The sequence below is a fragment of the Cydia fagiglandana genome, chromosome 27 (genome assembly GCF_963556715.1).
Source record: "Cydia fagiglandana chromosome 27, ilCydFagi1.1, whole genome shotgun sequence".
NCBI lineage: Eukaryota > Metazoa > Arthropoda > Insecta > Lepidoptera > Tortricidae > Cydia > Cydia fagiglandana.
The window spans coordinates 3,560,604-3,580,334 of NC_085958.1; the positions used below are offsets into that span (position 1 = coordinate 3,560,604).

The 19,731-nt window shown below is 38.9% G+C and overlaps 1 protein-coding gene across 1 annotated transcript; it reads right to left on the reverse strand.

Annotated features, from left to right (window-relative positions):
• Positions 1–945: 945 nt before the first annotated feature.
• LOC134677993 (cysteine and glycine-rich protein 1-like) lies at positions 946–8,661 on the reverse strand. Its single transcript, XM_063536435.1, has 7 exons — positions 8,478–8,661; positions 7,756–7,865; positions 6,903–6,969; positions 5,480–5,644; positions 3,931–4,073; positions 2,767–2,896; positions 946–1,342 (listed from the first exon to the last, which is right to left on the reverse strand). The coding sequence occupies exons 1-7, from the start codon at positions 8,599–8,601 to the stop codon at positions 1,335–1,337; spliced, it is 747 nt and encodes a 248-aa protein (XP_063392505.1). The 5' UTR covers positions 8,602–8,661; the 3' UTR covers positions 946–1,334.
• Positions 8,662–19,731: the final 11,070 nt, after the last annotated feature.

A 19,731-nucleotide genomic window follows, 5' to 3' on the forward strand; every position in this document is an offset into this window, starting at 1 on the left:
AACACATGATGTGTCTATAATGTATTTCTTTAGGTAGTTAAATAAATATGAACAATGTTTTTTTTTTTATATTTTCAGGTAGGAACCTACTTAAAACATTTACTATTGATAAATCAAATCATTCCGATATATTCCTATTAGTAAAATATTATAATTTTAGCAGCTTTTTTGTTACGTTGAGTAAGTACATATAAGTAATTAATATTATGTAGTAAAACTTCTGTAAGTTTTGTCACATCGAGTTAAAATTGACTTGAATATTGCTGCCTAATAAAATACCATATTGTGGTTTGTTTACATTTTGTTGAATAGGTACCTAAAGAAATACACATCGCCGGTGCGCACGCCTGCACCTATAGTTTTTTTGTTGTTGTATTTTTGATTATTAAGTGCAATTTATGGTGACTAAAAATGTACCCTGTGGTTGATTATTGATCTCACCTACGATTCCTACGAGTCTGAATTGTAAAAAAGCAAAAAAACTTAAATATCATGATGTTTTTTGGAGCTTTCAAAATTTCTCGAGATACTCGAGAAACTCGAGAAATCTTGGTCGAAAATTCCCGTGCCTCGAGAAATTAAAAAGGTCGAGAAACCAGAAACCCTAGTACAGATGGACTAACAACCCGACTGCAACTTGTATGGGAACTGCATGTGTCGATTGCAGTTAGCGTGCAGTTCTCAAGAGTTCTGGAGGGTAGAGGTACCTCTACTTTCCATTAATAGCTCCCATACAAATTGCAGTCGGGTGTTGTAGTCTGTATCATCCCTAAGACTAGTTTCCTATTTTCTAGATACTGAGGTAAATGTACTGGTGCTCGACAAGATCCCAGTACATGTGACCTTGAAACTTAAGTCATTGTTAATGGAGGTGACAGCAAGGTGTCATCTATCGGGCATTAACATGTCGAGCACTAGTACGCACCAGTCCAAATAAAGCAAACGTTCAAAAACCACAATTTATTCAACAAAACTAAACTCCCGATCACTAGTCGTCACTATTGACATAAATTGTACCGGACTGCCACAGACATTTAGGACAACTCGATTTAGACGACACATTAGGCCGTGACAAATGGTTCCAATTCGCCATCCCAGTGCACGAATCTCTTTTCCATTTTTTCGGCGTTTCCGTTTCCGTATTAGGACTTGACGTATCTCGAAGGTATTTTGTCAGCTTTTCGATTTTTTCCGCAGCCGCCGTATTGGGGGTCTTGATCGAAGCTCGGAACTCCGACCCCGGGTACGAGACCTCTGTTCCGTTATCGTTGGCGAGGTCCCAAGAGGTGGGAGTCGAGGCGGGCGTCGCGGCTGTAAAATTTCTCATATTCAACTCAGGCACCTATGGAAAAATGGAGGAGTTATCGATCTGAAAGGTGACAAAGAACCTATGATAAGGAATTAACCTTTTGGACGCCAATGACTGATACATCCGCACCGTAGGTTCAACGCCAAAGACCGATTAATCGGTCACAGACCACAGCAATAGACCTACGTGCATATGCATAAAGTTTTCAGTTTTTGACACTTCGGTGACGTGGCGTCAGCGTGACAGCTTTTGTGTTTGACACGGCGTCGCGAAAATCGAAGTTCGCAAATTGCGGGAATTTTTCTCTGTCACTCTAATTACGCCTTCATTGGAGTGAAGGAGAAAGATCCCCGCAATTTGCGAATTTCGGTTTTCGCGGTAGCCCCTCAGATCAGGATGTAGGGGAAGGGGGCAAAACGAAGTCTAGTATATCCAACCAGTTAACAAAAAATCTCATCAAACTCACACGAACCCGTTTAACCCTTTATAAGGCAGAGGCGATATATCGACCACATACGCTCAATCAGAAATTCAACCATACTGTTTTAATAATAGGGCTCAAAATCGTTTGCATTAATTGAATATTCAACTTGCTTTTAAAATAGATTTTTGAAATGTAGGCTTCTGATAGCTGCAACAAATTCTGCGATAGCACGTCCCTGTCAACGGGCCTTATAAAGGGTTAAGCAAAGAACGACTGCTAGCAATTGCTAAAAAATTGCTTCGTGATAGAACTTTTTATACTGTAATGCAATTATTCGACATTGAAACTATGTACAGTTGACGCCAAAGATATGTTTACACTTTTGCATCTTATTGCAACGGAATGAAAAAAATAACGCCATCTACTCAACAATAGGCAAAAGGTTATGGCGCCATCGCTCGAAAAGATTGCACCATACCTTTGGCCTAGTGTCGAGTAGATGGCGTTATTTTTAATATTTAACAAATTAACATCAACAGACATCATAGGAATCCGCGGGCAAATCGTAAATTTATGTTTGTGCACTTATGGTATTAATTACAACAAAATAGTTAACAAAACAGCCTAAATTTTGTTATAATTAGTACCATATTTAAGTGCCAAACGTCTTAATAATTTGCCCTGCGGATTCCTATGATGTCTGTTGATGTTAATTTGTTAAATATTAAAAATAACGCCATCTACTCGACACTAGGCCAAAGGTATGGTGCAATCTTTGGTCTGCATTCAGTCTCCAGGCAGCTAGGACACGGCGGGCCCGTTTCTTAAAAGCTTGTAACTTAACACATTCACTACTCCCAACGCACATGTGCGTTCACCGTCATAAAGGTTTGTTCCTAGGCCACGCCCCTGGCAGTGAATGCGTTAATATCGGCGGATGTCACTTTTTGTCAGTTTTTGTTCGAAAGGGACTTCCATTACAAGTTACTTTTAAGAAACCGGCCCCAAGTTTAAGGAATATATAGTAACTCACACTTGGAGTCCACTTCCTCTCGCTCCGCGCTGACCCGGCAGGTCGGGGGCGCCATGAAGATCAGTGGCGCCTTCGTGCTCGCGCTGCCCTCCATAAACAACCTCACGTTTTCGGCGAATTGGGGGTTTTTCTGCAAACATTACATTTTTGAATAAGAATGGAAGCAATAGATCACAGAATTGACAGAACACAGACACACACACAACACAGGTACACAGGCACAGCACAGGTTGGTTGGTTGGTTGGTTGACAGAAACCCAAGGGAAATGTATAACAGTGAAACAAAAGTTCTGATAAAATATGGTCCATCAAGAAAAAAAAATAACTCGCTTGTAGTGGTATATATGTAGCTAGTAAGTTAAACTGCAAAACGTAATTCAAGACCAAAAAAAGTGAGACAATGTTGCCATTGCAATAAATTGTTTCTAAAATTGTAAATTCCTTTTGATAAATAATCACGGTAAGATAATTTATTCATTAGTAATTTTACTCCTACTATTTAAAAAAGTACTTTTATTTATTTATTTGTACATAAATACAAGACGCGCTAGTAAAAAAGTGGCAACATTTCTTACTTTTTTTGGTCTTGAATTACGTTTTGCAGTATAAGTATAGATATAGTTAAAGCAATTATACGACTCCAAAGATAGTCATTAAACGCATTTTCCGTTCCCGCCTACCCCCCACGGCACATGGCGACCCTGTCAGGATCCGAACACACTCCGTGGTAGCTTTGAAATGAGAGACCTCACCGATAAGCTCCAAGAAAGTTGACTGACGTGCTTTGGGCATGTGGTGTGGGCTTTGCCTTACCAGGCCCAAACAGGAGAGACAAACCAAGGCAGCGGTGGCGTAACGTCATCGCCAAAGATTGAAACGTCCAGGCACAGAATAAATAATAGTACTAAGTACAGAAGACTCACTCTCTAACAAAACGCGTCTGTTACGATCAGCACAGATATGGCCGCTAGGTGGCGACAGCGCCACGCGCGGCTTATGGCAAACCCCAAAATTGGGGCCGAACGGATGTACTTTTAGCTACCTGTAGCAACGCGACGAAATCGCGGAGTGAGACACGCCTGGTCCAGGGTAGGGCGAAGTGGAGGGAGAAAAGTAGGAATGCGGATCCCTTTACAGTACGGGACAAATGCTAGGAGGACTCACCTGCCATTGCTCAAAACAGCTCCTGAAAAACTCGGTAGGATTATCCCTGTTGCGGCTCATGATATGTTGGTTGAAGCAGGCTTCGCAGAACACTTGTCCACAGTAGATCTTGATGTTGTCCTTTGGCACTTGGTGGCATGAGCCTGGAAGGAATAAAGTGAACGTTTAACCCTTTAACCTAAGGAATATTTCCTACATACGGCACTTCAAACATGTGTTCTCTTTTCGATGAGTAAGACTGACATTTGATTGTAATTTTTGAACTGCAAAGGGTTAAGATGCCGTTATGACTCCCTATAAAATATTAACATGTTATCTTTACCATTCGACGATAATATTCCAATGTCACTGTCAGTAAGGTAAACTTACTAGTGCTCGACATGCTAATGCCCAATAGATGACACCTTGCTGTCACTTCTATTGACAATAATTTAAGTTTCAAGATGACATGTACTGGGACCGCGTTGAGCACCCGTACGTTTACCTTATTCGGACGTATATCAATGACAAATTTTGAGATTGGGTTTCAAAAGCAGACTGGCTTTCGGAAGAGCAGTTCCAAAAGCAGACTGGCTGCTTTGAGAGCTGATGAACGGAATAAAACCGATATCTAACAGCATTTACGCAAATATTCGAAAGTGATTTGCGGCAGGGTCTGGACTGTCACGTATGACAATGAGCCAAAAGCTTGCTTAATGTCAGGTGCTATGACCTCTGCAGAATCAAAGGCATCCTGACATGTCCAGCCTCTGAAGAGGCTGGGCTTCTTTATAATATGGTCACACATACAAATTAGAAGTAGTGAAAGTTAGAATGTTGTAGTTTTTATTAGAGAACCACCATGAGGGTGGCATTTGTTAAAAACCCTCTAGAAAAAAAATCTCCAAGCTAATTTACAAGGGAAAGAGCTAAGAACGGACTGAAGCTGTAAGCCTAGCACACGATTCGCACGACAGTATCTCGCGGCGAGATAGACTACCCGTCTTTCTATGGTAATAAAAGAGGGACGGGTAGTCTATCTCACCGCGAGATACTCTGGCGCCTATCATGTATTAGGGGTCATCCATTAATTACGTCACACGAATTTCTAGGTTTTTTGACCCCCTCCCTTGTCACACGTGGTCACATTTGGCAAACCCCTCCCCCCTAGTGTGACGTCACAAATTTTCTACGAAATCGCCAAATCGAATTAAGTACCTAAGTATTATTAATTTTTTATCAAAATATTTTTCACGATATAAATATTAGTAATTTCATAACCCAAAACTGCTTAGGAAAGAAAATTAAACAAATAAAAACGATTATCGTTTTAAAAACTTGTTATTTAAATGTATGCTGATCTGTCTGATGAAGTTAAAGTGACGTCACAAAGTTTGTGTCTCCCCCCTCCCCCATGTCACAATATGTCACATTTTCTTGACCCTCTCTCTCCCCCTAAACGTGTGATGTAATTAATGGATGACCCCTTATGACAAAGAGCTCAAAGCTATCTCCAGGCTAATTTCCAAAAGGGAAAGCTACGGAGAAGGGGAGGAAGCTGATTACTCACAGCATCTCGCGCAGCAGCAGTGGAACGTCTGTCCACCGATCTCCACCTTGTCGGCCTCGTTGACAGGCTGCAGGCAGCGGGCGCACATGCACCGCTTGCCTTCAGCAGGCTGCTCCGTGGGCTTCGCGTCCGGATTCGCTTCGGGCTTGGGCGATTGCTGCGCGTCTGTTTGAAACAATATAGTGACTTAAAAGGCTCCGCATATTCTCATATTGGAGTTTGTGTAAAGCGTTCTTTCTGTCTGCCTGATAAGTTAAGGTGCTGACTCGTCTGGGTGGCTTCAACGGCTGCAACCACAGAGGCATCAAATGCGCGATGCAGATCCTATATTACCTACACTATGTTTAGGTACTTAACCCTTTACCAGGCCAAGGGAAATATTCCACCCACATCTTATATCGGTTACCGTAGTCAGGTTTTAACTCCAAACCACCTACAAAATATTTTGTCAATCCCTGAAAATATTATTTTATGATCTTCATTCACAACACGCTTCTAAATTGCGTAATATATCTTTGGCAGCCATTTCAATTCACTTGAACGCTAATTTCAGCAAACTACGGAGAAATTCGAACACTTTCCATAATTTCTATGAAACAGAAGTACATAGATCGAACAATTTTTTGATATTTTGTAGATTTTGAGTGTTGAAAGCAAATGTAATCGTAAACATTGCTAAATATTCATGCATTATTGTGTATGACCAGAATTAGGATGTGGGTTGACATTATCCCATGGCCTGTGTGGGAGCTATTTTTCCCATGGCCCGGTAAATTGTCTTGTCATGTCATAAAAACTCACGTAAGTAATAAAACAGTTTTTGTGTTCAACCTAGAGCGAATTCATGTGGTTCGTAGGAGATTTGGAGTTAAACCTTGACTATTATAACCGATATATGATGTGGGTGGAATATATCCCTTGGCCTGATCAAGAATATAATAAGACAAAATCTAGTATGACAGTTCATTGCTTAGACAGGCGATGGGATAACCGTAACCCACATTTTTATTTCTGGTTTAGAGGAAGATCTCCGACTTTCATAAATACATTTTTTACAAGGCGTTCAATACGGTTGCAACAGCATATAAAGTACGTATTAAGACACGCTGGTTCTTCGGGGCCTGGTAAAGGGTTAAATAAAAGTACACAAATAATGAGCATTTTCAGGTAGTTTAACCTACGCCAATGACCGATATATCCGCACCGTATGTTCAACGCCAAAGACCGATTAATCCGTCACAGACCAACACAGACCTACGTGCATATGCATAAAGTTCAGTTTCAGTTCACTTCGGTGACGTGGCGTCCGAGTGACAGCTTGTGTTTGGCACGTCGTCGAAAAGGTTACTTTTAAACTGTCAAGTGTCAACCCTGACAAGGTTTAACACAGGAATAGCAGAAAGAATAAATAATGGCGTCTTACTTTCACCAGCGGTTCCCTGTGCGTTGGCTCCCGGCGCAAACTTCATCCACCAGCTATCCACATGAACCTGAACAGAGAAATAATTTATTTACAAACAAGATATATACAGTGGTATTACTAAAAGAAATTAATAACTAGCTTAAATCTAAAATAGGCCCCTGAGGCATTGTACCAGGGATGCTGGCAGCATTTCCTCGCTGTATCGCAATGCTGATCAGCTCTTCGGTCACCATCTCACCAGTTACGTCAACCAGACGCTTCGCAGGCCTAAACATAGATTTAATATTGTAGGCCGATAACCCTTTTTTACAAGCTTTTTATTAACTTGCACTGTACCTATGTATGTATGTACGGGTCAAATCTTGCAAGTTAAATTTGACCCACTTCCCGACTTCCAATAAAGCTGAAAATATGCATACATATGTGTATGGGATGAAAATGCTATATCATTATACCATCGAGCTGATCTGATGCTGTAGACAGGTGACCATAGGAACTCTGTGATAAAACAACAAAACCTAATTGTGTTTGGGGTGTTTAGAATGGGTATTAGTTGTCTGCAAAAAAAGTACAATAAGCGACCAAAGCTTGTACCAAAAATTATATATTTTTATTTAAAAACTTAACCTTTTGGATGCCAATGACCGATAAATACGCACCGCAGGTCCAACGCCAAAGACGTATTAATCGGTCATAGACCACAGAGCAACATAGACCTAGGTGCATATGAATAAAGTCCAATTTCATTTTTGACACTTCGGTGACGTGGCGTCTGAGAGACAGCTTTTGTGTTTGACACGGCGTCGAAAAGGTTAATAGTGTCAACCCACTAAGGCCTTTAAGCGAACTGTACCTGAGGAGTTTCGCCGCGGATCCTCGCCAGAACAAACGTCTTGAAGCACTCTTCACAGAAGACATGCCCGTAGAACACCTTCAGTTTCGCGGGAATATGTCGGCAGATACCTGAAAAATACGTGGGTAAAATGACGACATGTAGCACGGCAACCCTGGCCCACAAAGTTTAGGCAAAGCTCTGCGTAGGTGACGCCACTAGCACATACAGTAAACAAACCTCATTGACATCATCAATGACACGCGTCACTAGGACAATCACGTGGCCTACCGTGAAACACGACAATCGAAAGTTCGGTTTCTACCTCTCTATTACTGTTACGTATTCGATCGATAGAGGCAGATTTTTTTTTTTTTTAGATAAAAGTAATTTCGATTTTCGCGCGAGATGATAGTGGACGTGTGATCGTGTTGCTAAGTAGCGAAAATCCGAATACGAGAATTAGCTTTTCTATCGAACTTGCATATTTAAACGATAGAGATGCAAATAAATGTAGTTCGTGGTTCGCAATGATATGTGATGATATGCCGTGTGAACATGATTTGACTTTTCGCGGGCTTAAGAACGTCGAACTTGCGTAGAATGTCTTATTGCCAGACTAAACTACGGGTGCAATCGATTTGAATATGATTTGAATCGATTAAAATAAAGAAAATGGGAAATTCTAGATTGAATAAGAAGATTACTCAACGAAAAATAGATGAATGGTTGGTTTAACTTACAGCACGTTCCGCACATCCTGTGGAAGTTTTGGCCGTCGATTTCAATTTTGTCTTTTTCATCTATTGGTTGAAAACATCGTGCGCAGAAGCATTTTTTCGGTACATCTTGGGTTTTATTCTCCATTGCGATAGTTCTTATTAAATTTTGTTCAAAACGGGGATGTTGGTGTGGATTAATTGAAAAAAAAATTATCGAGAGTCTTGAAGCTGGTGGTGTGCCGGTTGAATAATGAGAATGACAAAATAAAGGAAAAACGATTCAAAGAATTTCGAAAAGCAAATTTAAAGATGATGTTCTTTGTGCCAGTAATCAATTTAATTAAAATCATTCAAAAAAAGGTAGTCTAGTTGATCAAATTAAAAAGGAAACAAAACTTATTGTTTGCTAAGTTGGACAACATGGATTATTGAGTGATTTATTACATTTGGAACTACACTGGCAACCTACGCGAATGGATGACGTCAGTGAGATGTGTCAGCGTAACGGAAAGAATTTCTTAAATTATCTGTGGTAGTTAAGTATTCGTTCTGTACTTGTTTGTTATGTGCTGTTATCATGTTTTTATCGAAAAGTGTTGTTTGTGAACTTATCTTAAGTTAATTCTACACATATTTACTGGTAAAGATATTTCGTTATCTTATCTAATATAGTTTGCATGATAAGGAAGTTGTATATAAGTGTTATTGGAGGTTATAACTTATGCATTCCTCTGCCTTGATGAGATCATGTTTTCGAGTTTTTATGTTAGAATACTAAAAACACAGGCATAGTTAGTGCTTTTATTGATTATTTCGGTATACTAGTTTATTTTTCTAAGCTTTATTCTACGCTCAAACACTGTTTTATCTATCTATAACAAATCGTAAATAGTTAAAAGATAGGTAGAGTAATTCCCCTTGAAACTGGGATTTGACCTTAGTAGCTCTTTATTTGGTATTTTGCAACAGCCGCTAGGCCGTATAAAATTATCAATACCTTGACTTAGGTTGCTAATTGACAATATATCTTCAACTGAACACAATGCATACAACTGTGAAAAAGAAGTAACAGATTAACAATATAGTTATGTAGTCACGTTTTCCTTATCTTAATGGTAATAGAGTTCAGACTACAAACACAAAGAGCTAAATACTCAGTAACGAATATTAGTTTTAATTTTAAATAAAAAATTCTGTATACACATTTTAATTTACAATACTGTGACCATAAGAACTATTTTTCTATCTCAAATAGTTAAATAGTAAACAATATACATTACAACTTTGTTATTGTTTTTAATATTGTTAAAAATATTATTTAAGAACCAACAAATGTGGGTGATTAAAAATGTTGGTGCTAATATGAATTAGTTTTTCATGAAAATATGTAAAAATAAATAAAGCATGTTTTACTTTTACAATGGTTGACTGCTAGAGATTGCCTTTTGGTATTATGTACCATGTCTGTACATTTTTACTTTGTTAGTGCAATAAAGTTGAAAAAATAAATAATATGATTGTAATATATAAAGACAAAGAATGTAAAATACCAAATTTCAACTAAATTGGTTCAGCATTTCAAGTGTGAAGAGGTAACAGACAGACAGTTTAATTTTGAGGCTGTATTGTATAGTAACAACAGGTATTTCTTCTATAGTACACTCAGAAATATTACCCAATCTTTTCACCCTTTAGTAAAAACGAATTAGGTCTTCATCATCAATTTATTAAAATCTAACTCCTGTTATCCCGGCCTTTGCTCATGGGAGCCTGGGGTCCTCTTGGCAAGTAATCCCGAGAATTGGAGTAGTTATTACGAAAGCAATTGCGATCTGACCTTCGAACCCAGATGGTAAACTAGACCTTATAGGGATTAGTTCTCATGATGGTCAAACCATTTATAAGTTTTATAACAACACATGGAATGCTAAATTCATGTGCATTTTCATACTGAGAACCAATTTCTCATATATTAAATGTGACTCAATCCTAACTGTGATTAATATTAACTTTTACCAATATGGGACCACAAAATAACATGGTTATACCCGGTTCATTGTTATAAGGCAGTGTTTTTCAATCTTTTTCATGATGCAACCCCCTTAGTATGTACAAAATGCTTCGCTTATGTATTGCCTTGCTGGTAGAAACGCGACCCATAGTGTCAAAAACACTGTTATAAGGGGTCATCCATTAATTACGTCACACGAATTTCTAGGTTTTTCGAAATCACACTTGTCACACTTGGTCACATTTGGCAAACCCCTCCCCCCTAGTGTGACGTCACATTTTTTCTACAAAATCGCCAAATCGAATTAAGTAAGTACCTAACTATTATTAATATTTTATCAAAATATTTTTGACGATATAAATATTAGTAATTTTATAACGGCTTAGGAAAGAAAATTAAATGAATAAAAACAATTATAGTTTTAAAAACTTGTTATTTAAATGTACAGCGAATAAAATAATTTAAATAAATTTTCGGTTACTGATGAAGTTAAAGTGACGTCACAAAGTTGGTGTCTCCCCCCTCCCCCATGTCACAATATGTCACATTTTTTTGAACCCCTCCCTCCCCTAAACGTGTGACTGTGACGTAATTAATGGATGACCCCTAAGGAATATCATTATAAACAGTTTCAACTGTACATTTATCTCATTTCCTGAATTCAGAACTAGATATTAACATTAACAAATTGGTTACATAATATTTGTTTCCTCTTCACAGAATGGTCCACCTGAATGTACAAGACAGCAAAATGTCCCGCCAAGAGAAAGCGAAGAGTGGCTTTGTAAGTATTTTAGTTTATTATGTAGTACAAAAACCGGGCAGGTGCGAGTCGGACTCGCGCACGAAGGGTTCCGTACCATAAAGCAAAAAAAAAACGGGAAAAAATGCAAAAACAAAACGGTCACCCATCCAAGTACTGACCACGCCCGACGTTGCTTAACTTTGGTCAAAATCACGTTTGCTGTATGGGAGCCCCACTTAAATCTTTATTTTATTCTGTTTTTAGTATTTGTTGTTATAGCGGCAACAGAAATACATCATCTGTGAAAATTTCAACTGTCTAGCTATCACGGTTCGTGAGATACAGCCTGGTGACAGACAGACGGACGGACGGACGGACGGACAGCAAAGTCTTAGTAATAGGGTCCCGATTTACCCTTTGGGTACGGAACCCTAAAAAGTAGAGTAGAAGGAAAGAGAAGTAGAGGAAGAGCGCCTACCCGGTGGATAGACACAGTAAAGGCGTATGCAGGACCCAAGGCCCAGACCTGCCTGCAAATGGCGCAGGATAGGAGTGCCGGGAAGAAAGTAGTATTAAGCGTTGGTGATCACGACCCTCAGCAATGAGGATACGACTGGAAATCATAATCATAATCATTTATTTATTTTCTGAGCAGCATATCCTGCCTGAATAGGCATAGAAATATTGAATATTACCTAAAACTATGACTAGATTCTTATGACCTACCATGCAGCATGCAAAAATAATACAGTCACGATATTTAAATACTACATTATACTATAAAATATGCGGCATATAGTCTAAATATTCTTGCAATGAGTAAAAAGCATTTTGTACCAAAAAGTCCAACAAATATTTCTTAAATAAAGGCATTTCGGATTCTCTTAAAGGAAGAAAGAAGGGAAAAGCAGAAAAAACTAAGCACTCTGTCACAGAATAAATAATAGTACTAGGTACAGACAGTTCACTCTCTAACAAAGCGCGTCTTTTATGACAGATATGACCGCTAGGTGGCGCAAGCGCGAGCAGCCGGCGTATTATGGATAGCTTTATCCATCTTTATCCACGTGATAAAACAACTGTCTCTTTTTAACACCGTGGGTTAGAAAGTGACGGACACCGTTTTATCACGCTGTCACGTAGACAATAACGACCATCATATCCGTACAGCGGGCGCAGCACGGTTCCATTTTTATCGACTATCACTATGTGCGTCCCTTTTGCACTAACATACTTGTTAGAACGTGACAGGCATGGTGATAAGGGATAAAAACGCGACCGTGCTACGCCGGTGTCCATTCCGTAGCGGGGCTGGCAACTCTATGGGTAAACACCAAAATTGGTGTGGCCCGCATGTCCTCAATTCCAACCATACTTTTGTGGGCCATTAGACACCTCTGCCAGACACATCTGAACGAGAGATCTTTACATACATATATATGACATATTTATATCCCTAGCTATTGTATGCTTGTCTGACAATTAGTATTGTCTATTACAGCCATTCTCAAAGTGTGTTCCGCGGAACCCTAGGGTTCCGCAAAGCCTCTGTTGGGGTTCCGCGAAAATACTTGTAATAATAAGAAAAAAGCAATAGGTATATCTGGTCGACGAACGAAAATATTTAGTTTGGGGTTCCGTCAAATATTTCGCTTTCCAAAAGGGTTCCGTCACCAAAAAAGATTGAGAACCGCTGGTCTATTAGATGCTTACAGCAATTCCTTAGTATATGTGAACATCGAGTAAAAAAAAACTATCATCATAATTAATAGATAGTCATTATATTTATTATATTATTTAATTATTTATTTATTATATCATCCATCACAAATATCATGTACTATACGTTTTAAAGCTTGTTTTATTGCAATAATATGTTTTATAACGAAGGCAGCAATAATAAATAAAAAATAATATAAAACAAAAATTGTTTATTTCAGATTTTTTTTTTACAATCCGTCATACAATCCATCCAATCAATAATATTTGACACGATCTTATTTGTAGAGTCATAAGAGCGGGTCTCTATTGTTTCCCAAATAGTTTTAAGTCATAATGTTTTGTTTGTCCGAATTTTCGTTAGTCATAATTGGTTTTTCTCAGAAACTCATAAATTATCAGGATTGCCATAAAACAAACCTAACCTAACCGAACCTATCTACAGATTAACCTTACGAAAATCCTGAAAAGTTAACGGTTTCAGTTTTATGACTAACGATAATATGACTAACGATAATATGACAAACAATACATTATGACTTAAAACTTTATGGGAAACAAAGGGACCCCTCATAGGAGCGTGTCACATATTATTGCGGCCTTCGAAGAGTAACATGTTATTGCAGGTGACTGTTCTTTGAATAGTAAATATATTTGAACTAAATAACAGGAAGATAGCAAGCTACAGAATGTTGTGTCAAAAACACAAAAATGCCTATTATCAAATTTACTAAATGATTTAGGTTCTAAGTCTGCAACGCGCTTAAAAAGTTTAAGAACACTCCTTTTATGCTACTAACCAAGGGCCCAACCTTTTCTGTTCTCTTTCATGACGCAGCAACTAGTATCATTTCTCTCTCCTCGCTCTTTTAAAATGCCGTTTGTCAAAAAAGGACAACCATACTGTTGACAAGGTGGACTTCAAATCAAGTGTTGCCTTTCTTGATGCGCCCAGGCTGTGTATGTGTGCGTAAAAGCGTATATGTGTGCTCTTTTAGGGATGTGAAAAGTCGATTTTAATCATGTTATATATCGATAAACGCTACACAGCGGAACGAAATAGCGATTAATTGAAGCTTCAATATCTTCGTTAAACATAAACATAATTGAAATGCTAATGGATAATGAATATATTATAATATAATAATATAATTCAATTATTGCGGAACACCTATTTTAAGAGGTATTTTAATTAAATATCTGAACTTTCCCTTGGTTCCCTGCTGGGGCGTGACTATAAAATTGTGATCTGATAACCACAATAAAGAATAAAAGCGTTTTTGGTCATTTTAGGTATCGTTAAGCCTTTGAAGTAAAATTAAAATTGCAAGAAATGTCGATAGTTTATCGATATGACTTTATCGACATGGCTACAGCAACGTGGGCCTCATTGTTAATCGTACACTAAACAAAAGTGGCAACAGTGACAGCTCGCTGAGACACCGTCTTTGTATATTATAAGTCTATGCTACTAACACATCATATATCAAGGTGTGAATACCGTCAATATATGCTCCCACGTTGCACCATATGACACGGCAATAAAGGTTATATTTGTATAGATATTTTTGGCAGCTGTGCGACCTTGAGACGTGAGTCACTCACGAACGTTATACCGTGACTACACCCGATTAGACATGTATGGTTGGCATGACAGTAATCACTTAATTAGGGAAATATATTTATAAATTATAATTACCAGAGGCTGAGGGTCTACCGCGAACCACGTTCGACGTCTTGCCTTCTTGTCACACTTACGTACGAATTTACAAGTGGAACAGAGAGGCAACACTTCGATCGTGCTTCGCGGTAGGCCCTCAGGCATGGCTCACTCCGCGATTTCGTCGCGATCGAAATCGCCGCTGTCAAACTTCGGGTTTGTAGGAAGTGTCCTTTCTGTACGGTAGAACTATTATTTATTCTGTGGTCTAACTCTAGTAAATTAGTGTGCTATCTGTACCAGTAATATCGTGACGATAACTGCCCTTATCTTGCAATAGTACAGTATTCAGGTGACAAGCATATAAAGCACCCGGATAATCGGTATACACATACGGTACCTATACTGTATACCCGGTTTTTGTGATTTTGAGTGTGAAAATGTTTTGGATAAAGCGTGAAAATTATTAAGTGTGTGTGATTTTGAGTTAACATATAAATTGATCCGTTTTTGCCCTTATTTTGCCATAGACTGATAATATAAGACCCGTGGGCCAGCGGTTCTCAAACTTTTTTGGTGACTGAACCCTTTTGGAAAGCGAAATATTTGACAGAGCTCCAAATTTAAGAAATTATAGGACATTCTTACACAGATTGACTAAGTCCCACAGTAAGCTCTAGAAGGCTTGTGTTGTGGGTACTCAGACAACGATATATATAATATACAAATACTTAAATACATAGAAAACAACCATGACTCAGGAACAAATATCTGTATCTTCATACAAATAAATGCCCTTACTGGGATTCGAACCCAGGACCATCGGCTTCGCAGGCAGGGTCACTATATAGGGTCACCCACTAGGCCAGACCGGTCGTCGAAATGTAACATATAGACGAGCTGGGTTTAGTATTTAGGTCTAGACCACATTTTGAAAATGGCCGCCTCAGGCTGTCGTAGTTAATTTAATTTAGCAGATCTCATTTAAAGGCCCACTCACAAAAGGATATAACAATATACTAGTTTAAATTTTTCCGTAGGTACTTTTAAGAATGTTTTTCCGTCACCATGAAATCACGCGCATAGTAAAACTAGTGAAGCATAAAACACACACAAATTTAAACCTTCATCCATTGTGTTATGTTTTAAAATTAAATAACCCTGACAGGAAATTCCGACCTTGCTCTTATCAGTTTTAAATACATACTGTCGTTTTACGGTCACTGTGTTTGCTGTTTAGGTATATAATGAATGTCCTTAAAAAGGGTATTACCTAATAGTTCTTTGATGATTTCAGTTGCGTCCATGTTTGCTATATTATGTACTCATATGAAAAAAAAAACCGGGCAAGTGCGAGTCGGACTCGCGCACGAAGGGTTCCGTACCATAAAGCAAAAAAAAAACGGAAAAAATGCAAAAAGAAAACGGTCACCCATCCAAGTACTGACCACGCCCGACGTTGCTTAACTTTGGTCAAAAATCACGTTTGTTGTATGGGAACCCCATTTAAATCTTTATTTTATTCCGTTTTTAGTATTTGTTGCTATGGCGGCAACAGAAATACATCATCTGTGAAAATTTCAACTGTCTAGCTATCACGGTTCGTGAGATACAGCCTGGTGACAGACGGACGGACGGACGGACGGACGGACGGACGGACGGACGGACGGACGGACGGACAGCGAAGTCTTAGTAATAGGGTCCCGTTTTACCCTTTGGGTACGGAACCCTAATTATCGAACTGAAATTTGAACAATTCATTCATAAAGGGGCCCACTGATTAACAATCCGCCGGACAATATCGGCCTGTCAGTTAGAACAAAATTTTGACAGTTCCGAACGACTGACAGGCCGATACCGTCCGGCGGACTGTTAATAAGTGGGCCCCTTAAGTGATATTAAGTCGAATTTCAAATATCTTGAAAATTTAATATAGAACTTTGTAATGTAATACTGAGACATGACATGATATGTGACATAGCACTCCCTCAAATATAATGGCTCCTCTACACGATGGGCCAACGCCGGCCACTCCATGGGACGCAGCCATGCGGTAGAATGAGATGCCAATATCACTTGCTCCCTCTAACACATAAATGCGTCCCTTGGAGTGGCCGGCGTTCGCCCATCGTGTAGAGGAGCCATAAAACGATAGTTCGATTGGCCCACCTACACAGTCTGACTCATTTTGTACTAAATCTGACACGTGAATTGGGTACATTAAGTAATAAATTGGCCAATTTGAATGTCAATTTACTCATTTTACTTACTGGGATGTAAAACAAACTTCAATCCGTTTAATGTTAAATTTCGAGAGTAACAACAATCACAAGACAATAGTTAAAGATTAAGCAAATAACTACACCAAAGAGACATAAAATCGGGTCAATTTACATAGAAACTGCCATAGTAATATCCCGTTTTCGTTGCCCTCTTGTGTACCGGTGTTGCATTGTTTTGTAAACAAATCGCCGTTTCCTTAGATTATGCTTGTTAGTAAACCAAATCGATTAATTATGCAAGCGTATAATGTAAATAATGTTAAAGGCTGCACGGTTTTGGCAATTAGGGGCTGTCCATAAATTACGTCATCGATTTTTGACACTTTTTGACCCCCCCCCCTAAAATCATGCTTCGAATGACCCCGTTTCCTCCTACGTCATGCTACCATCATCCGATGCCCAGACCCCCCCCCCCTAATTTGAAATGACGTAATTTATGAATAGCCCCTTAGGCATGGATCTTAGTTAGTTTTGCTGGGCATTTTCCGCAAATCGATATCCCTTGTGTCTATTTTGCGTGAAACGATACACGTAGCACATACACACAACGATAAACCATATACATATAAAACTGTTTTATATATTTAAAGATAAGGAGATATTTTGAAACGCAATGATACTGTATTTTTATCGTCCGCTGATAATATGATTATCTTGAACAATGTCCTACTTAGTTGTCATTGATTACTTACACCCAAAAAGAATAGATAGTATAGAGGGGTCCTGTCACAGTAAATGTTGTAGCCACTGTAAATTTACTGCCATCTATCGACACACGACTATAACTCAAAATAAACACGTATAAAATTATCAAAAAAATTAATATACAGGGTGATCAATCCAAATGGGTCAGTATGGAGAAGTCAGAAACTATGAGAGATAGCAAAATCTGTTCTTAGGAACCATGGCTTCGATTTTAGATTTAATGGCATTCAATTTTTTTTTTAAATCTATCATATATAACCGGGATTCGAACATGGTCAATATTCTTGTTGTTTGTTTGTATGGCAACTTTTAAACGATGCGTGATAGGTGGGGGGTGCTCGACCAAATATCACAGAGGGCCCCGAGACAAAACAAAGTACATAAAAAAAATCAAAATGGCCGACTTTTTTTTTAATTTTTTCAAGTTGGTCCGAGCGGGAAAAGTAAAATTTTCAAGTAGGTTAAGCGAGCCCGAAGGGCGAGCTTCATGCCGGGAGGCCGAAGGCCGACCCCGGTGGAAGGCCGAATGCCCTGAGCTTCCACCCCGACTCCCAAAACGCGAAGCCGAAGGCCGAACTGCGTGAATTCGGTGCTTCCAAGCGTTCTACCAAGTCAACTGTCTTGATGACCGAAGCCGGCGGGCCGAATGCCCCACGGCGAAGCATCGAGGCTTGCGAAGGCCGAAGGCCGAGCTCTGCGTAGGGCCGAAGGCCCGAAGCGTCACACGAGAGGGGGAAGTTGGAGCTTAAACACGACCCAACACTTTTCCTATTGGGAGTCGCTTTTTGGGCGTCGGGGTGGAGGCTTCGGGCCTTCGGCGCTCCACCGGGGTCGGCCTTCGGCCTCCCGGCCTGAAGCTCGCCCTTCAGGCTCGCTTAACCTACTTGGAAATTTGTCTTTGCCCGTGTCCGCCGCCATTTTGGATTTTTCCAAAAATATTTTTATGACATTGTAATCTTGGGCCTTCAGGCTCGCCGCATGCCAATTCTCAGCGCGCTCGGACAAACTTGAAAAAATTAAAAAAAAGTCGGCCATTTTGATTTTTTTTAATGTACTTTGTTTTGTCTCGGGGCCCTCTATGATATTTGGTCGAGCACCCCCCACCTATCACGCATCGTTTAAAAGTTTCCATACAAACAAACAACAAGAATATTGACCATGTTCGAATCCCGGTTATGTATGATAGATTTAAAAAAAAATTGAATGCCATTATTATTAAATCCAAAATCGGAGCCATGGTTCCTAAGAACAGATTTCGCTATCTCTTATAGTTTCTGACTTCTCCATACTGACCCATTTAGATTGATCACCCTGTATATGGATAAATGATTTTATTATTTTTATATCATTTTGATCCATGTTCATTCACTGATATCTATGTGTTAAAATTGTTAAATATGAAACGGTGTCGTCACGCCATCTAGCCGAGAATAGGCTAAATATGTGTGCGCCATCTACCCGAGAATGACTTTTTCTTGATTTCCGAGGCACGTTTTTTCTTAGACTTTATTCATCTTATACGAAGTTACATATGTCTTTGCTTACACCGGACGCATTGCAACAGGTTGGGAACCTCTGGTGCACACCATTGAGCCGATACTTCCTAGAGTTAGACCAAGAAAAGTCTGCAGCGATTTTGATAGCCCACGCAGTGCAAGTGTTATTTAAGTGTTTCATAGAAGTTTAACGTTTATAACACTTGCACCGCGTGGGCTATCAAAATCGCTGCAGACTTTTCTTGGTCTAACTCTTATTAAACTTTGTTTTTATATCTCAGTATCTTTACCACGAGTTTGACACTGACTGACATATTCGCTAGCGACAAGTGACAAGATCCTTATTCTTACAATAGGAAACAGTGATTTTAATTTTTAAAACTAGATATTTACTTAGAATTAATTTAAAAGTGATAAAATTACTTTCTTGGGTGAGAATTGAACTCACGGCCTCTAGATCCAAGACAGTAATATTTCCACTTTTAAATATATTCTAAGGTTAATAGCATCGTTCACAGACTTTTCTGCTGGTTAAAAATGAAATAACTATTTACCGTCAAACTATACATGTGTATTACAATATACACACACCGTTACGAAAAAACTTTTCAGATTACAACATAATACAATGTGTGTAACATGTGTTCAATGTGATTT

Coding starts and splice junctions, on each gene's coding strand:
- LOC134677993 (XM_063536435.1), bottom strand. CDS start 8,601: ATGGAGAATAAAACCCAAGATGTACCGAAAAAATGCTTCTGCGCACGA. Junction 7,866..8,477: donor CAGGATGTGCGGAACGTGCT/GTAAGTTAAACC, acceptor CGTATTTTTCAG/GTATCTGCCGACATATTCCC. Junction 2,897..3,930: donor GCTGTTTTGAGCAATGGCAG/GTGAGTCCTCCT, acceptor TAATGTTTGCAG/AAAAACCCCCAATTCGCCGA.